Source organism: Citrus clementina, unplaced genomic scaffold (genome assembly GCF_000493195.1).
Source record: "Citrus clementina cultivar Clemenules unplaced genomic scaffold, Citrus_clementina_v1.0 scaffold_8, whole genome shotgun sequence".
NCBI classification, from domain to species: Eukaryota; Viridiplantae; Streptophyta; class Magnoliopsida; order Sapindales; family Rutaceae; genus Citrus; species Citrus x clementina.
The window spans coordinates 21767925-21786137 of record NW_006262022.1 but is presented as its reverse complement, the minus strand read 5'-3'; the positions used below and the strand labels follow the sequence as shown (position 1 = coordinate 21786137).

At 35.4% G+C, this 18213-nt stretch overlaps 2 protein-coding genes and 1 pseudogene across 8 annotated transcripts; all 3 read right to left on the bottom strand.

Annotated features, from left to right (window-relative positions):
- Positions 1–2249: 2249 nt before the first annotated feature.
- LOC18034502 lies at positions 2250–5259 on the bottom strand (annotated as a pseudogene).
- A 950-nt stretch (positions 5260–6209) lies between these two features.
- On the bottom strand, positions 6210–9136 carry LOC18034699 (exosome complex component RRP41-like). Its single transcript, XM_006424481.2, has 7 exons — positions 8854–9136; positions 8336–8414; positions 8007–8109; positions 7801–7921; positions 7075–7163; positions 6747–6896; positions 6210–6465 (listed from the first exon to the last, which is right to left on the bottom strand). Exons 1-7 carry the CDS (start codon positions 9002–9004, stop codon positions 6376–6378), a joined length of 783 nt encoding a protein of 260 aa, XP_006424544.1. The 5' UTR covers positions 9005–9136; the 3' UTR covers positions 6210–6375.
- Positions 9137–10767: 1631 nt separating this feature from the next.
- LOC18035406 (receptor-like serine/threonine-protein kinase NCRK) lies at positions 10768–18024 on the bottom strand. 7 transcript variants are annotated; one of them, XM_024178749.1, is made up of 12 exons: positions 17892–18024; positions 17653–17769; positions 16673–16729; positions 15915–16001; positions 15451–15570; positions 14584–14700; positions 13833–14102; positions 13368–13606; positions 12921–13217; positions 12433–12714; positions 11870–12097; positions 10768–11322 (listed from the first exon to the last, which is right to left on the bottom strand). In XM_024178749.1, the coding sequence occupies exons 4-12, from the start codon at positions 15982–15984 to the stop codon at positions 11002–11004; spliced, it is 1944 nt and encodes a 647-aa protein (XP_024034517.1). In that variant the 5' UTR covers positions 15985–16001; positions 16673–16729; positions 17653–17769; positions 17892–18024; the 3' UTR covers positions 10768–11001. The 7 variants fall into 7 exon arrangements, with proteins under 7 accessions (XP_024034517.1, XP_024034516.1, XP_024034522.1 ...); XM_024178748.1 differs by having other exon boundaries at positions 17653–18024; XM_024178754.1 differs by having other exon boundaries at positions 14584–14697; positions 17653–18024.
- Between the last annotated feature and the right edge of the window lie 189 nt (positions 18025–18213).

Genomic DNA, 18213 nt, shown 5'->3' with positions numbered 1-18213 from the left:
ATGATCACAGGTCTGTTGCGCAGTTGACATGCATGGATTTTGTGACCCACACGTAAACGTAATATAATATCTAAATGATGGAGAACTACAGAAAATCACGAAAAGAAAATTTCGAAAAGGGAGATTGCTGCCGGTTCCCCTATTGAAATGGATATGTATTATTTATTTCTTTACTGTCTTTATAAATTTAATAATCGTCTTAACATAAAAAAAATTAAAGGAAAGAAAGGATAAATAGATCATTTGTTGGATATTTGATTTTGTAAATATAAAATATATATTAAAATAACAAAAATTACAAGAAAAATAATTTTTTGCTCATAGCAAAAAATTTATATTTCTTATCTCTGTATTTAATTTTTTATTTTAATATCAATTTATATGGTTTATTTAATATATAATAAATAGGAATAAAACTATATTTAAAAATAAGAGTAATACTGTAAAATTATAGTATTATAGGGTCATTAGGTATTATGAAAACAATAGAGAGATTAGTGATATAATTAGGAAATTGGAATCTTCCTCTGTAATAAAAAAAAAAATGAGTAAAGAAGCTGTATGTATTTCAAAGGAAACAAATGTATATGATTTTATGAATGAGACAAATATATATGGTTATATATATATATATTTTAAACTTCATGAATTCATATAAAATTTTAAAAAAAAAATCCGTTAGATATTAATAATTGAAATGTCAAAGATTTTAGTTCGTCCCAATATTTTTTCAATGGTTGAAAGAAAGGGAATCCCACTTGAAGGTTTGACAACGCTTTGCAGCTTGGAAAGTGGATGATGTTTTTGACAAAACTAGGTCAAGGTTCAAATAATGAGAAATGAACAAAACGTGGATTATAAATGATAATGTGCTGACGTCGGGCATCAATCACCCTTCTCCATTATTAAACAACCCTATACATGGATTGTTTCGGCTTGTGCCCATTTACACATTACTATTTACTACGGACTTTTCAAGCTCCCCTCAACCCAGAACGTGGATGATTAATTCATGGTCGCCGTAGCCATTTCTATTCAAACACTTAATACAAATTAGTAATTCAAATAGCTCAAAACTAAATAAAGTTACTCATCACTGTAATCAAGAAGTTCAAGATCAAGGAGCGGAGAAGATGGGTGAAAGTTTGTTTTGTAGAATTATACACACACACACACACACACACACACATTACCATTACTAGAGATACAAAGGAATGAAAAAGTTGTACGAATTATATATATATATATATATATATATGCGTGTGTGTGTGTGTGTGTGTGTGTGTGTGTGTGTGTGTGTGTAGATTACTAATGCTTTTTGTATTTTAATATCACTACACAAAATGCAGGGAATAGTTAATAGTATTACCGATCACCACCCTAATGTTTAAGCTCAAGTAAGCCCATAATTGTAGAAGATCAAAATCAAGCCTACTGATTAACGCTTGAGTAGGCCTTTTGATATCCCTGAAAATATCTCATAAACTTCTTTTTTTAATTGAGAATGCCTAAATTACTAAACAGGACTTAATTCATTTCTACATGGGGAATTCAATTAAACAATTAAATAAATTAAAAATTTTGAAAAATTTTACACCCTAATTAATTTTTTTTAATTATATAAGTTTAGAGTTATGACAATAGAAATTATATAATAAAAGAAAATAACTTAAGATATTATAATTTGTATTCATTTTAAAAATAAAAACTTAAAATGAATAATTTTTTTAGAGGAAAATAATATGGGAAGATGATTAATTCAATATATGGGTTTGTATTTTATTAATAAAACTAAGGTATTTTAAGAAATTAAATTTCAAAAGGGGTGCTATAAGAATTTTAGAGGGGTGTCAAAAGCTCCACTCTAAAAGGCTTTCTCCCTGTCTTTTTCAAGCAAAGGCCCACCGGTCACTGAACTTTTGGGCCAGCCAGAAAACATAGTACGAGAAAACAAAAGTCCGAAAATATAACTGTTTCATTGGTGCTCTTAACATTTATCATAAAACTCAATGGTGTTAAAATTTTAAACATATTACACATGGCTAATTTCATAAATAATCAAAAGAGCAATCTCGTCCATTATATGATGAGCAAGTGAATATATAGAATAATTATATAATTTTTTTTACAAAAAATATTAAAATTATGAATTAATTAAATAACGTCACATGACAATGTCGCTCATTGTGACATCAATAATGTCATCCACTAAATCATTACTCTTTCAATCTTGTAGCAAGTTTTTTACTTCACTCCTCGAAGTCAGGCTCTCCAGGCTTTTGCAATGATGAGTACACAACATCCGAACTTGGGCCAGCAGCTTGCTTGAAACTTCCACTACTATTTCTAGCAATCAAACTCTCAGCATAGTGGTCCCAAAATGAACCAGTACCTGATGGCTGTCCGGGCTCTGATCCACTCTTCACTTTAGCTGTTTCTTTCAAGTTCTTATGCCTGCGCCACGCAGCTTGAATAAAACATGCTGCCCACGTTCTCCAATGATGTGAATGATGCCTGAACTTGTGCCTAAGTTGCTTGCTATGCAGTCTCCTAAACTGTGAAGCTACAAATGTGAAGTCTTCAGCAATAAGTGTAAATGCCTCTACTTCAGTTATAGCCTTGACAGAGCGTGTAGATGATGGAAGAATGACAGTTGGCCGCGGGTCGAGGGCCCACGTCAGCAACTCCTCGCCACAGAAATCACCAGGGCCAATCCGGCTTGAGTTGAAGAATCCAAAATGGCCACCATTTGTGGTGTAGGAATCCAGTTGTCCTCGGACTATGAACAGCATTTGTTGCACAGGATCACCTTCCCGCACAAGGAAGATGCCTTTGGTTCCTAACACAGGTTTTAGCCTCTCGCATATTACGTCTAGTATTGTTTCATCCATTTGATGGAACAATGGAACCTGGAAATTATTGTTAAAATGGGTAACTTTTCAGCATCATAATATATCTTCCTACTGTCAGGAACGGAGCGAGGGTTGAAAATCCGAAGGGGCTGAAAGTTTTGAAGGTAAATTTTAGGGTAAGGGAGTCAATGATTGTTAGGGAAAAGATTGAGAAAGATAAAAATAAAAAATAAATCTTGATCATTAATTCATTGCTAAGTAAAAATTTAACTCGGCAGTGAATCCGATAATCTAAATTTTTAAGGGGTCAAAATCTAGAAAAGAATATGCAAACACCCATAAGAATTTTATAAATAAAAAATGATATAAGATCAAAGAACTTACCCGTCTGACTAGGTTGAGGCAAAGGTGGCGCTTGATTTCTCTCCGTAAATCAAATGGAAGTTCATGGAGAATGGCTTCTTCATCAACTCCTCTAGTGGCCACCCACTTGTATTGATCGAATTTCCTAACTGAATGCCTCAGTTCTGGAGGCAGCTGCCTGTGATGCATCCATTGTTCTGTATCAGTCCTCTTGATCCTCCATTCTTCCATTCTAATGCTTGTAGATTGCAGGTATCTCTGGAAGTAAAATGTTAATGACTTATAATTCAAGTAAATGGAAAATTACAGCAATGACCCCGTAAACAACTTTGCCAACAATAAAGCAAGCGTGTGCTAATTCTACAACTCCTTCTGAATAGTGCTGAAGATGTTGATTAATCAGACATTAGAAGACATCATTTGAAGGACTTACTTGCATATTCCCAATAAGCAATGAAAAAAGAACTAGTCCTAGAGTTGCAATGACGATGGTGAAAAGTATTTCACCAATGTAAGTGCTTGTTGCAAGATTTTGTCCCAAGGAGCTGCACTCATTGAAGATAAAGAGACTGGCATCATTTGATTTCTTCCGAAATGATATACGTAGTACTAGTGAATCGGAGATTATTGAGATGCACTTTAAAACTTACCTCAAGTTCCTTAACCCCCACCAGAAACAGTACAAGTATTTGTTGAGGATTGAGGAGCCAGTAACATTGTTTAAAGCAGCATCAGTATAAATACCAAACTGATAGAAACCAATATTGGTATGAGGTCCATTATAGCTGTCCTGGGATATGTTTGAAACATTGCTTGATTTGAACCAATTAATCCTTTGAGGGTCTTCAAGCCTGCAGCAGTCAAAGAATCCTAGCTCACAGAGTGGCTTCTCAAGGTTGCAAGCACTTCTCCAGCAAGCTTCTTGTCTCTCAACTGATAGCAGATACCAGCAAGCTCCTGAAACCTTCATTAAAAGAAGAGAAATAAAAAGAAAAAAATTGAAGTTATTCAGCTTATTGAACAAACCTTCTCAATGCTTGATATGGTTAAAAAATGACTCTTTAAGTACAGACATGGCTAGCTAACATGTAAAGCAGAAGGTTGTATGCAGCTGCTGCCCATGCTTTTTGCGTGACGATGCCGGTGGCCTCAACGATCTTTTATGTGAGAGGAAATATAAGAAAAACTCTTGGGAGGTACTGAAATAGGATGAGAATCCGAAGAATGCTAACTGTCATTGTAACTGCTGAAATCTTAAGATTGGGTATAACAACCCATATTAAGACCTGTAATTGAAAGATACATTCCTCAAATACATTACTTTTCACTCACTAAAACATTGAGTACCGTCATATTGTAAAAAATTTTGATGACTTACTTGGGGTAGAGGCAATGCGGCAATGAAGTCTAGCCAGAACCCTCTCTGTAGGTACCTTGATGCAATCTTTGAAGGGTCTACAACAAACTCTCCTCTCCCGAAAACTCGAGAAGAAGGTGAAACATAAGCAGTACGAAAACGAACAAAAATTTGAATCACATAAAATACATCAGCTAAAATTCTTATGATGGTAAGTGTAGTTTCAAGAGTTCTAACTCCATTATCTATGCACATTTCTTCCCGTCTTACGATTGGCAAGTACAAAAACAAAGGATCCAAAAACACAGAAACCAAACATGCTACTAAAAATATCTTGCTCCATAGGCGAATGGTTTTGCCGTTAGGATAAAGTATTATGTGCTTCTTCACCTTCTCATAGTCCTCAGAAAATACTCTGCCACGTACTTTAGCTTTCAAAGATTTTCCTTTGTTCTCAATGGAAGCCTCACTTGCTTTCTTGGAGCTTTGTGGTTTAGGCATTTGAACCATTTCACCTCTTTGCTTCTGCATTATCTTATCAGTTCCACTTTCTTCCAGATCATCCTGAACTCTACAAAAGCAAAAAGGAAGAAGGTTATAGACATACATCACTTAATGTTATATACCAAAACATAGAAGTGACCAATGACCTTACACATCTTGCTTTACCAAAAGCCAAGCATTGTGGGTTAGATGTCTCAATATCTATAAATAAAATGGAGAACGAGAAGGGACTTTAATGGCTTCTTTCACTGAGAGACATGTGAGTAGAAGTGAAAGTTTATATATAGAGTGAGTCTGAACATGTTCCCTTTTAGAGACCATGCCTTCTTGTAAGGCCAAAAGTTTTAGGAGTTGTAAGAACAGAACATGTGAGTGATCAATAGTTTTCTTCACTTAACTGATACTTGAACAGATATTTTCATATGCCCATAAACTCTTTAAGTCTTGTTTTTTTTGGTTATTAAAATCGAATTAAATCTGCCTATATTCATATGAAGATGTTAAGTTTCTTAACTGAAAAGGCACACAAGTTCTGTTATAGAAAAGAGAAAAAGGAGAGAAACCGAGGACTTACGGACTCTCTGTCACAGCTAAGCTCTAACAAGTTATGCATTACTTTTGTTTTGATCTCCTCTGTTTCTTTCCTTTTCGGATTCCTTCATTGATTTGCAATACTTTAAGATCAGAAGAAAATCCCATATGAAAGAGTGCATATCCTTGCTTTTAAAGTACATTTATTAATATTATCTCATAAACAAAAAAAAAAAAAATTGGTACATTACATTTATTAAAGAAATCCAGGTTCAGAATTAAAACAAGATCAAGTACTTAAATGCGGATTTGTTCACATTTTTGCAAATATACTCTAAGAGCTTTACATTTTAACAACGTTAGATAGATGCACGCTCATGGAAAAGTAACACATGTTTTCCTAAAAAGGAAAAAAGATCAATTTGTCTTATACTGTCGTTTCAACGTTGCAATTTTAGTCATGGAATTGTGTTCAAAGGGACAGCCGACTGGTAGTCAATTTCTGGTTGAAACTCTCTGGTTATTTACCTTGAATCTCTGCAATTGTTTTACCATTTCTAAAGCGGAAATTTAATGGAAGTAAAACGAATATACAATCATCAAAATTGGAAAGCCGAATTCTATCATAAAATTCTCACAAAATTTGTTCAAGTTCTTTTTCTGAAAAACAGAAAAAGAAGAGAAGAACATCGATATCTGAACAGTAGACCTCTATCACATTAACTTATAAAAAAAGAGGGGGAGGGGGGAGGGGGAGGAGCTTTCTTCCTATTCTTGCTCGTCAGAAGCTGCTTCTTTCAAGCATGATCTCATGATTTTTCCAAGCTTAGCAGATGCATCGAGGCAAAGCTGCATTGCCTGCAAGCAAAAGCAAAGTTAGATCTTTAGGCACCATTCAAATCCTAGCTCATGGAAACATATGAGCATTCATGATTTAGAATTTATCTGAAGTTTTCCGAGAAATTGTGAAGGATCATTTTTCATTAGCATATTTGATATTACCAACTTAATTTGTATGAAGTAATATTGGCTATAAATGAACTTCTAAACAAAGATACATTTTCACATAGAAATGCCACCACCAACCCTCAAGGTTTTGATGAAGAAAATAGTTGATATGACAAAGCTCATTAATGTACCTCATTAAAATGAGGGGTTGACCATTCCCCAGTAACCGTCAATTGAGTGACTTCATAACGAGAAGGCATACAAGCTATCATTAAACTTCCGTCTTGGTAGCTTTCCTCCTCCAGCACTGGATCAATAAGAAGATTCTTCCCTAGGCAAGACTAGGCACCAAAAAATATATGCAATAGCATGAGAACACAAATAAAGAACCAGAAAATGAGCAAAAGTTCCGCATGAAGTGAAATCATTTAAGCAATAAGATTGATATTTTATAAAACAAACAACATACTGAAAATGCAAATAGAAAGAGGAAGATCCATATCTGTACAAGATTCATACCACAGAAACAGAGGCAACGAGGTCATACATCATAATGCCCGCATCCGCCAGGGCGACACTAGCACATGATATCACCACAGGGAGATCACCTACAGCAAACCAAAGAGTATCGAGCTCATCAACTTGCTTAACAAGAAATCTTATGCCTGGCAATAGCCAGGATTTAACAGAAACTATAAAAGCACTGCTATAGAGAATGAAAGAATTATCATGCTTTATGTCCTCCATTCCTTGAATGGCCACTTAATTTCCTAAGGCTACTTCCTTTCCATATTTGGCCCAATCATTTCACAAAATGATGACTATTGCCCGTCGAAAGATAGTTTGACCTACTAGACGAACTAAGGTGAGCTACAGTTTATTTTCAATTTCATAATTTATCATTAGAAGCATAATATTCTTGGTTGACTAATACTGAAAATGATTGAGGTACAGAAAACATTAGAGAAAAACGGAAAGTTCAATAAATCAATAGCTTGGACTACATAGAAATAAGATTCTCATACATCAGGGAAAAAGGAAATGTAAGTGATTAGCAAAAACAGTCAAAATTGTCGTTGCAGCTTGATATAAGAAAACATGAAGCCAAACTTAAATTCCTTAACAATATTTTTCGTCACTTTTTTTTCCCACTTTTTTGGTTCCTTTAATTTTTTTTCTTGAATGAAAATTCTTCAGGTGAAAGTTCCAAATTGATGGAGTCATTATTGAAAACTGTAAACTTACTGCCTCCAGATTCCAAAACCAATGCAAATACATCCACGGTTGTCTTAGGGAATGTTTCCAATATTATTGCACCTTCCAAAGCTTTGTGAAGCATAGAGGAAAAATCTTTGTGGTCCGATCCCTAGCATTCCATAGTTTACATCAAATAATAAGAAGAAAACAAGAAAAAGAATTTTTTTATATTCATAAATGGGTGTCGCATGTACCTGTCCACGAATAGGGGTAGCAAAAGTTGTATAGCTAACATTACAATTCAATCGACCTATATTGCTATACATCATTGCTTTCTTACTTTCTCTAGGCCCAAATCTGATCAAATAAAAACCAAGTACATTTGAGATAAACTCAAGTCACGATCATCTCAAATTGCTTGAGGTATACGTATACCACAGAAGCAGGAGTAGAAAATAGCAGAGAAATACTGTCAACGTACAGAAGAACCGTTTCTAGTTAAATCAAGAGAGAATATAAATCCCATCTCCAAATATAGAGAAAGCCAGACATGACTGTTAAAAAAGGTTCGGAACATACTCACACGGACACAATCACCTTGGTGTTTCCAAATTCAGCATAAGCAGACCCCGATGCTGAATTCACAGCGCCAGTGCGGAAAACTGCAAGTAACAACAAGACATCACGAAATAAGAACACTTTCAAAGTGGAACGGGGATGTATTCAATGCAAATCTTGATCAATACTCCACTACATATTAAAGATTCATCCTTTAGTTTTCAAGGCAAAAAGTTCACATTTCTTGGCTCCAAGTTCATGGAATTACTAACAGAACAATAGTAAAGACCAAGGCAATAAAATTAAAATTTCATATAAACTAAACAAACATGCTAGAATACATGCACTTAAATAGCAACCCAAAGATGCAATTTTTTTAAAATATAATTAAAAACATTAATAAGGGGGGAAAAAAGGACCAACATTCAAAGCCTGATCAAACGTCACACAAGTTCCTATTTTGCTCAATAGAGAGCTCAAAAAGGAAACCCAAAAAAAAAAAAAATAGAGATATTAGCAAAATAGAAAAAAGGGGGAGCTTACAGGCGGGTCTGCACTGGTGAAACCCACGGGAGTCGGGTCGGAGCCAGTCCACATCGGAGCCAGAAAAAATGGGTGGGCGAGTTTTTCTGGTAGGGTCAATCGGAGAGTACGTGGCTTTTGCTGTTGTTGTAGTACTAGGCTTTGCTGCCATTCTCTTTGTTTTGCTTCTTCTTCCTTTTGTAACTTCCTCAAAACATCTCGCGAAGCTCTCACTTGAAACGCTCACTTGCCCTGTGAGTTATATATACATACATATATATATATTTTCGCCACATGAAGTATTGTATTATGAGAAATAATTCCCGTGTAATGACTTTCACTTCTAACGCAATAATAAATTGAAAATACCGAAATACCCCCTTCATTTTACAAGGGTACTATATGTCGTCTACTTACTAAGCTTTTACACGACATGACATACAACTTTAATCCTGTTGTAAAAGTTAAGCGAGCCATGTTTGGTATTTGATAATGTAGTTTATGGACTGCATATCGTTTTCTTAGTTTGCTTATAAATGAAGATGAACTACTAGGCTATTGCACATGCTTTTTCTTTTGACTTATATATAAAAGGTACAGGTGTGCCATTTTGAAATTGCTACTTGCTCCAGTGCTATTTGGTTTCAGCATACCAATTCATGAATCTTGATATCATCTCAGAGACTGGGATGGCTCAGCGGATTTTTTCATTTCTTTTAACTAAGAAGTGAAACAAAACACAGCAATCCTGCCTCCTGCTGAATGCCAATTAAGAAAGCTGTAAGTTGCTATGAGAAAAATCTTGCAGGTTCTCAGGAGTTGATGAATATAAATGAAATAAAGAAGAAGAATCAATGCCACAAATAGTACAATAGAATTACAAGGATATGAATATCATTGAATGTGCTTAACATGATTCTAAGGTCAATTCAGAAGAAATTAAAATTTCTACAAACTTTCATTCACTAATTCCTTCACAGAAACACTTAAAAACCAGCAGGGGCCAGTCATCAGATGAAGCTTTAGGAAGGGGAAGTCCCGGGCTCAAAGAGTGGAGGGCAGCAGCATCTGAACAACCCACAGCAGCTCAGAAACCACAAACTACCCGATGTGTACAAAAGAATACATGGAAAAAAGAAATGCATAATCATTGTCATATCCAAACTTTGCGGCAAGTTCATTGATGCAAATATAAAAGGAAAAGGAAAAAATATAAATAAAAGTGAAATCGACATCTTACCATGAGTCCAAGAACCCTCTGCTGGGTGCGGCAGGGCGTGCAGGCTGCAGCAGTGGCGTGCTTGGCGGAGGAGGAGGGTCCATTACTGGTCCAAAAAGCTTAAAACAGCTGCTCAAAATGACAGGCAACGAGAGACTTGCTTCTGCTTAAGAGAGGCTGTTGGGGTTGTCTCAGTAAATAACTTACTATCATGTCCAAAAGTTGCACCTTCCTGTCTTCCAAGTCAATTCTCATCTGCCATTCAAAGAGAGGCTTCAGGATTGTAAAAGGTACACGTAGTAGACTTGCGGACGGCTACTTTTGAAGTACTGGCGATAAAAAGAAAGGATCATTTAATATTTGCCATCAGCCCATAACAAGGCATGATATAAACTCTCATAATTGGAAGCATTCAGTTGCTTCCACGTTGCTGATCCATAGAGTCTAAAAGCCTCCACAATTTCATAAAACGGATGCGGTTTTTTCCTGTTTTTGGAGTTCAAGAAGATCATGTCCACACTTGCTTCTCAAGCTCGTTAAAACTTGAGTAACCCTCAACTCAGCTCAACTATGCCTTAATTCCAAAATAAATAAATGAATCAAATACTTGCACATTGAAACATAATGTTTTTTGACAGTAACTAGTTTGAAATTTGACATTATAAATGATTTACTGTACAAACACGAACATATATACAACAACAAAGAAAAAGAAATGATCAAATATAAAAACAGCCTTTGATATAATTTGTTCATGCATCAGAAAAATGAATCAAATGGAGCAAGTCCTCCGAAAAACCTCTTTGCTTCCTCTAAAATAATTAGATAACCTCGTCCAGCCTAGAGCAGCACCAAGAAACCAAAACAAATTTTTACACCAAAGGAATTTATTCTGGACCGAATAAATAGTTACTCTTTTCCAGAGTCCTTCGCACATGTGGGATATTTTGTCAGGGGGAATTAACATTTTTCATGCAGAACGATTCAAACCGAGGCTCAGTTAAGTCCACTGTTTCAATGTCTGGGGCACGGCTACTCCTAACTTCTGAGGTAAGAAGGAGCAGCTTCTCCATGTACTCAGTTGAAACTGTATCTTCTTCCTTACTATTGCTTCCGGTATTAAGAGTAATGTCAGTGTCTACTGCCTGTGAGCACCTAGGTGACCCAAAAGATGTTGCCTTCTTCAACTCTTCTGATTCAATGAGTGTCTCAAATAGATTGTCTGGTCTTTCTATGGATGGTTCCTTCTCCATGCCACCGGCTGAAAATATCTAGAAAAATTACCAACAGCGTAAATCCACACATCTTTTTTCAAGTTTGAGTGAAATATGACTAAACAGTGAGCAAGTGAGATAAGTGCTACACCTAAATCTCTTCATGGTTAACTACTGTTAAGAAGATAAAAAAAGCAAATAACTATTTTATTTTGTTAATATTTTAGAAAGGGTCACAGAAAGTGGAACGACTAGATTAAAAAAGTTTTAAATGCCATATTGTGGCATTCGATGGAGCAAGTAATACTCCCTATCTGATATTGAAGCACATGACAATTCTTTAGAAACTCTTGGGAATGAGTTGCGGTTGAAGCTCAGACTTCATAAAGTAGTCCGAATACCATGGAATAAACACTGGTTAACCATCCAATTTCTCAAGAACTGGAAATAACACAGGCAGTCACTAGTAGATCCTCAACAGGGCATTTATAAAATTCCTTAATGGAGTCTCAAGAGTGTGAAGCGACATGCACACATTGCAATTGATTTTCAGGGTGGATGTCAACTGAAAGTACATAAAACTACTTAGTAACATGGTAATTACCTGAAAGAGATTCAGAGAAATGTTTCTTCTTCTGGACTTATCCGGTGCTATGGTTGAGAGGATTTGCACAACCTCACTCATGGTTGGTCGAGCATCAGGGTCCAACTGTAGGCACTCCTTTGCAAGGTAAGCCATAATCTGCATCTCCTCTTTGGGAAAATCCCCTTTTAAGCGTGGATCAGGCAACTCAGCTATCACTGTTCCACTGTCCTGTAAACGAGGGGTTGCCTACACAAGACGAGATACAGACAAATCATATCCACATTTTGTCAAATATGATCTAGATATATACCAGTCGCAGTCTGCAAAATCAAAACCACACAATCTTGATTATGAGAATGCAGCTCTGAAACTTGTAAGCAGTAGAAACTAGAAATTGGAACTGACAAGACACTTCACCTAGTTTGCATAAGTGCAATGTGTTTTATACCAATGTGTGTGCATTCTGATGAAATCATAAGCTGGATGTCAGAGTAATTATAAGCTAAGAGGCATGATCTTAGTCTATAATGAACATAAAAGTTTAGGTGATTGCCCAATAATTAATTATTAAATCAGCTTACAATGAAGCTTTGACAAATAGAAGCATCAGTTATGATGGACTTTACCCACAGAACAAGGCTTTCTTCCCCTTTGGTAATTGATCTATGGATTGGTTGCCGACCAGTAATAAGTTCAAGTAGAACTACCCCAAAACTGAAAACATCTGACATGAGAGACGCTCTTCCAACCATAGCATACTCTGGTGCAAAATAGCCAAATGTTCCCTGCATTCTTGCTGGAGAACTGGAACAACTGGGAAGGCCATCAGCTTTTAAACGTTTAGCCATACCAAGATCAGTTATCTGCACATGTTTAATAATTAAATAAATATCAATGCTAAATAAGAATATAAATTTATGAACATTGAAATTATAGATGTATTACTAATTCAACCATATGCACGGTCAACTCCACTTTTTGACCCACCCCCCCCCCCCCCCCCCCCCGGGCGCTGCCTCACTCGAATTTAATACTTTTTATGGAGATTTAGAGAAATCAAGATTCTTACTTTTGCATTCAAATTCTCATCAAGAAGTATATTTGAAGATTTGATGTCTCTGTGCAAAATTCTTGGTGCAGCTGCTTCATGTAGATACTCCAAACCCCTAGCAGCTCCAATTGCAATTGCTACACGAGTATCCCAGTTCATGCCCTCTACCAACACCCCATCCAAACAATCCCTCAGATTACCATTAGGCATGAACTCAAATACCAGTAGCCTCATAGCACGTTTCCCACGGAACTCCGAACAGTAGCCAACCAACGGCACCACATGACAATGATGAAGTCTTGATAACATATCAACCTGAGGAGAACAACAAATTTTCAGTGGCTCCAGTGTCAAGGGGATTTTTTTTTTGGTTTTTTTACCTTATTTATTTTGAGAAATAAATGAAGAGAGAAAAGGCTAAAATTTAAACAACACATGAAACCCTCTGTCAAGTTGACATTGTACCTCCGTTAAAAAGACAGAGTCAGCATTAGGCCCTCCCTGAGTTTTGAATCGCTTAACCGCCACAATTCTACCATCTGTGAGTTGACCTCGATACACATAGCTACTTCCTCCTTGCGCTACAATATTGGAACCAGAGAACTTATCTGTTGCATGTTCCAAAGTAGAGTATGAGAATCGGATAATCGTTCCATGTATAGTCCATGTTTTGCTCCTACAAAATGTAGTCTTCAGGAAACAGCCTGGAAAATAGAAAATACAGAATTACAGAAATTTATCAAGTCCAAGTTGGGGGTGGGGGGAAGATGAAAATATGTTAGTACTGTGTGCAAATAGTAGAATATATGCATTCAGCTTTTCAGAATTAGTAAACCTAAGGAATGATTAGCAACTGATAGGTCATTTTCAGATAAACAACTTAATTTCATCATGGATAGAGGTTATAACCATTTGTATTAGCCCATTTACCTGTCGCAAGATCAATAGGGGAGACAACCTCAACTCTAGTTTCAGGAACTGATGTAATCCTGTGACTTATTAAGTTGGTAGCACTGTTGCAACTTTCTTTATCCGAAGAAATAACAGATGATCGGAGACGGAACTTGCCCTTTCGATAGACGTAGCATAGTACCAGCATGAGAAATGCAATTGTTGTGAGTATTACACATAGTAATAGAACGATCACAACAACTTTACTTGAAATGTGCTTCCCTGAAGCTTTCACGCCGCTGACAGAACCTGTTAAGCAATTGAATGCCACTGGTAAGCTCCTGAACTCTATCATTTGAACATCAGAAAATGAATAATAATCTAATATATAAAACATAAGTATCATGCAGAAATGAGAAGATATACACTATCAATACAACATGCTTTCATGTATACATAAACTGCATGATTTTTAATCATTGGGGCAATATTTCTGAATTCATACTATATGTTACCAAAAATTCTATCCAAAAAAGCCTAACAATCTGGTTCTTTTTTTATCCAGCCATTGATTTAATATTAAACCAATACTAGAAGGTATCAAATCTTTGATTATTCATGATTCCTCGGAACAAGTAGTCCTAATAAAGCAATTTGCTTGAAAAAAACAAATGATTATTTTGAAACTAAACGAGTCAATGTAAATGCGTCAATAAAATATATTACCACTAAGACCTATTGAATTGTTCAAAGATATTATTTCTGTAAGGAGTAATAAAGGAAAAGGTACCTGACGTGCAGGTGCAGCTAGCAAAACAGGTGGTATCATAGCTGTTAGCTGCTACTTTAGGTAATCCATCAGCAGCACATATACATGTCCATTTACCTTCACTTGATCCTCCAACTGCTACATAGATGACTAATGCAGTCAGTCTTTCATATCATTCAAACATGATGTACATAAATGTTTGCAGACACATAAAGCCTTGGCATGAGGTATTCCTAAGTCATTCAACAAAATTTACTCTCAAATAAAAAGATGAATGTACAGCATCAAACATCGTGACTTTACGTACAGGGTTCTTTTATTCTTTAAAAATACTAATAATAATAAAAGAAAGAAACAACGGGTTGGGGTGAGAGTGTGTAAGTGGAATACATTAGAGTGTCGAGTGGTCTTTCCTGAAGAATAAAAAAATCTGACAACTAGTGATTCCAAAATGAATATTTTAAAAATAGTATGTCAAGGACTCTAAATTATTCAATCCTACTTTCTAGTTGGAAATTGACTAAAAAATGGATGAGGTTTTATTTACTTTTATAGTCATTATACTGACAGAGATATCAAGAAACCCATATTGTTTAACCGTCAAATATGAGAAAAATGGCCTTGTATACTCTAGATAAGGGTTTTTAGAATCGTGAATATTCTGCGTTAATCCAGGTTAGCACATAGCTACATAGACTTCCCTGGAACTTATTTTTCGTTCCATCTCCTAAATATTTTCCTGCCACTAAAGTGAACATATATGTAGGTGAAGTAAACTATTAACAGGTAACGAGATCATGCACTATTGAATCATTTTATCACAACAAAAAAAATGCTAATAGCAATTTAAAAATTCTGGATGATTATACCATAAAATCAGCAGCATACCAGGACTGCAATCACAGGATCTAGAGCAGTTCAATTTCAGAATATTACTCTGGTCTCCTTGCAATGATGAAGAACAAGTGCACTTCCAATTTTTTTGCCCTGATCTCTCAGAAAGTTTATCTGCCACATAGTAAACAACCAAAATGAGAGCTTCGCAGCTATTATTTAAATAGTAGCAATTATGGTGCAATTCCTTTGTACATTGCACAAACAGAAAATCTTGTCTGCAGTAAATTGTTGACTTGGGGATGTAAAAAGCACCCTTGGGTTTTGCAATTTTCCTAACTTCTCCAAGCAGACATTTTCTAAAGGTTCATTGCATACGAATTGTGTCAAGCAAGATAACAGGCTTTGCCATACCTTATCCCAGCCACCCTTGGGTGTATATACTATGTCCTATAATTTTGTTATGGGACAGAAAAGTAGATATAGAAAATCAAAACATCACAAACATTAATACCAACCACAAATACTTCGCTGAATCCAGATCAAACCAATGAGACAAGCAAAGGTAACTTTCACTTGGAGCTTCATTTATGCAAATGCAGACACTGGAGAGAAAGAAAAGGCCAGTTAATTGAATGTTTAAATTCCAGAATTAATCCTACAATAACATCAGTTAATCGAATGTTTAAATTCCAGAATTAATCCTACAATAACAAAACAACATTTATTTAAAATCCGACAGATCCCCCCGTCTCACTCTTATCATGCGACATCAGCACTTTGATCTTTGAGAAGATCAATTGATTTACTAGATTTCATAAATAATATGGTGGATCATATCATTTACAAGCTTTGGAGATTAGATATTGACAAAAGAATATAAGCAGTAGTTCTCCAAGTAATTCCAAACCTGTGATAAGACAACAAAATGAGAGCCAAACAAGTATTGATGAGAGAAATATAGACACTCAATCCTCATTGAATTTGCAACTGTAAATGAAGCATTAGACTAAATATTTTAGTTCCTCCTGATTCTATCACTCCTTATAACAAAAATACATAATTCCCATCAGGTAAATTTTGCAGATATATAATTCTATCTGGTAAGCCATGTGAACAACAATCATGAGTAATTCCCAGAAATAATTACAAAGTGAATAACATAGTTTAAAGCAGTCAAAAACTCAAACTTATTGGGAGAATCATTTAAAAGAGCATTATGATAAAAAAAATTTCCAAAACATATTGAGAGATAATAAGAAAGGAGAATAATAACCTTCATTGGTAACCAGAAGTCTACTCTTCAGACTCTTTTGTTCTTAGATCTGCCAATCTGCCCAAAACATACAACAACAAAAGCTTTGAGCATGTGCAAAACAAGACGCAGAGAGGAACCATTAGATTTAAAACTATGAAAAATCCAGGTCCAGAGAACATGGACGATCCAATGAAGAAACCTAAAAATAAATAAATAAAAAGCATATACAAGAACCTGAAAACATGGTGGAAAAATTGCACTGTAGATCAATAGAATGGTGTTAACAAACAAAGATGTTTGAAAATATTTAAGACAAATTACATATTTACAGGGGAGGAAACTCAAGTTCAATTGAATAAAGGTCTCCTGCTATCAGACCAAGAGTTAAGATTGTGATATTTCAAGAACATTTCAAATGCATTAAAAAACCAAGAAAACAATGTAAATGAAATTGGAGGGATTAGGAATTGAAAACTTCTGGGTTGGCCAACAAACAAGGGAAGCTTCCAATCCTATTCAATTTACAGTACAAAGTACCCAATGTAGAAAGATAAAACAACTAGTCTACTACTATAAAGGGTTCTACATTAACAACCATTTATGGTACTCTTAATACAAAGTTTAGTGACAAATGCCATATGCACTCTATTAGCAATCAACTGTTGTGAGCTAGCTGCACTCTGTAAGATAATGATACATAACCAAAAGTCATAAATGCACTATTGTCTGTCCAAAGAAGCAGGCACATGTACAGTATTTCAATACAAGTTGCAACAGCATGCAGTTTAGTTACACGAAGCAATTAAGACAGAAGCTCAGCTGGGCTGCAAGTTCTTTTATAAACTAATGACCCCTCAAAACGAATCACACAGTTCACTAAGATTGTCGACAAGAGTCATGCACTTAATGCAATTTCATCAACAATTTCTAGAACAAAAAAGAATCCAAAGCCAGAGTTCAATAGAGAAAATTAAATAAAAAGCACTAAAATGACATACCAATTTAGTCAAAACTCCTCAAATTCTTGACAAAAAATGCAGAACCAAGCAAAGCGATCATACCCAGAAGATAAACTGATAACTATTAAAAGGATAAAAAGTCTATAAAGGACAATGCTGAATAAAACAGAAAGAGATTGATGAGTTGATGAAAAATAATCAAAAGGGTCATTGGATTTAGCTAGCAATAATTAGATAAATAAATCAGCACTTTCATTGAAAGCAACCCATTTGCACACCTGACAGAGACTCCTCAACCATTCTAGTAGCTAAAATCACTGCTTAAAATTAAAAGCTCATAAATTTTCCTACATGGTTCTGTCTTAGAAAAGGAAAATTTTTTTCAAAACAAAAAAGATAATAATTTCTATAAAATCCAAAACGGGGCAACGTCTACAAAAACTTGTCTTCAAATCAAAGCCATATGTTACATTTTTTGTAGAGTAGAGTTTCAAACGTAACGCTCAAAGTTGACCCCACCTGAGTGGGTGTCGGCTGCCCAGAACAGACACTGAACATTGCATCATGTGGGCCCCGGTGCGACGAAGATGGGGACCACCT

Coding starts and splice junctions, on each gene's coding strand:
- LOC18034699 (XM_006424481.2), bottom strand. CDS start 9,004: ATGGCAGCAAAGCCTAGTACTACAACAACAGCAAAAGCCACGTACTCT. Junction 8,110..8,335: donor ACCAAGGTGATTGTGTCCGT/GTGAGTATGTTC, acceptor TTATTTGATCAG/ATTTGGGCCTAGAGAAAGTA. Junction 7,164..7,800: donor GGTTTTGGAATCTGGAGGCA/GTAAGTTTACAG, acceptor GGTTTGCTGTAG/GTGATCTCCCTGTGGTGATA.
- LOC18035406 (XM_024178748.1), bottom strand. CDS start 15,984: ATGAAGCTCCAAGTGAAAGTTACCTTTGCTTGTCTCATTGGTTTGATC. Junction 14,701..15,450: donor ATCCTGTGATTGCAGTCCTG/GTATGCTGCTGA, acceptor TCATCTATGTAG/CAGTTGGAGGATCAAGTGAA. Junction 13,218..13,367: donor ACTCTGTCTTTTTAACGGAG/GTACAATGTCAA, acceptor TGTTCTCCTCAG/GTTGATATGTTATCAAGACT.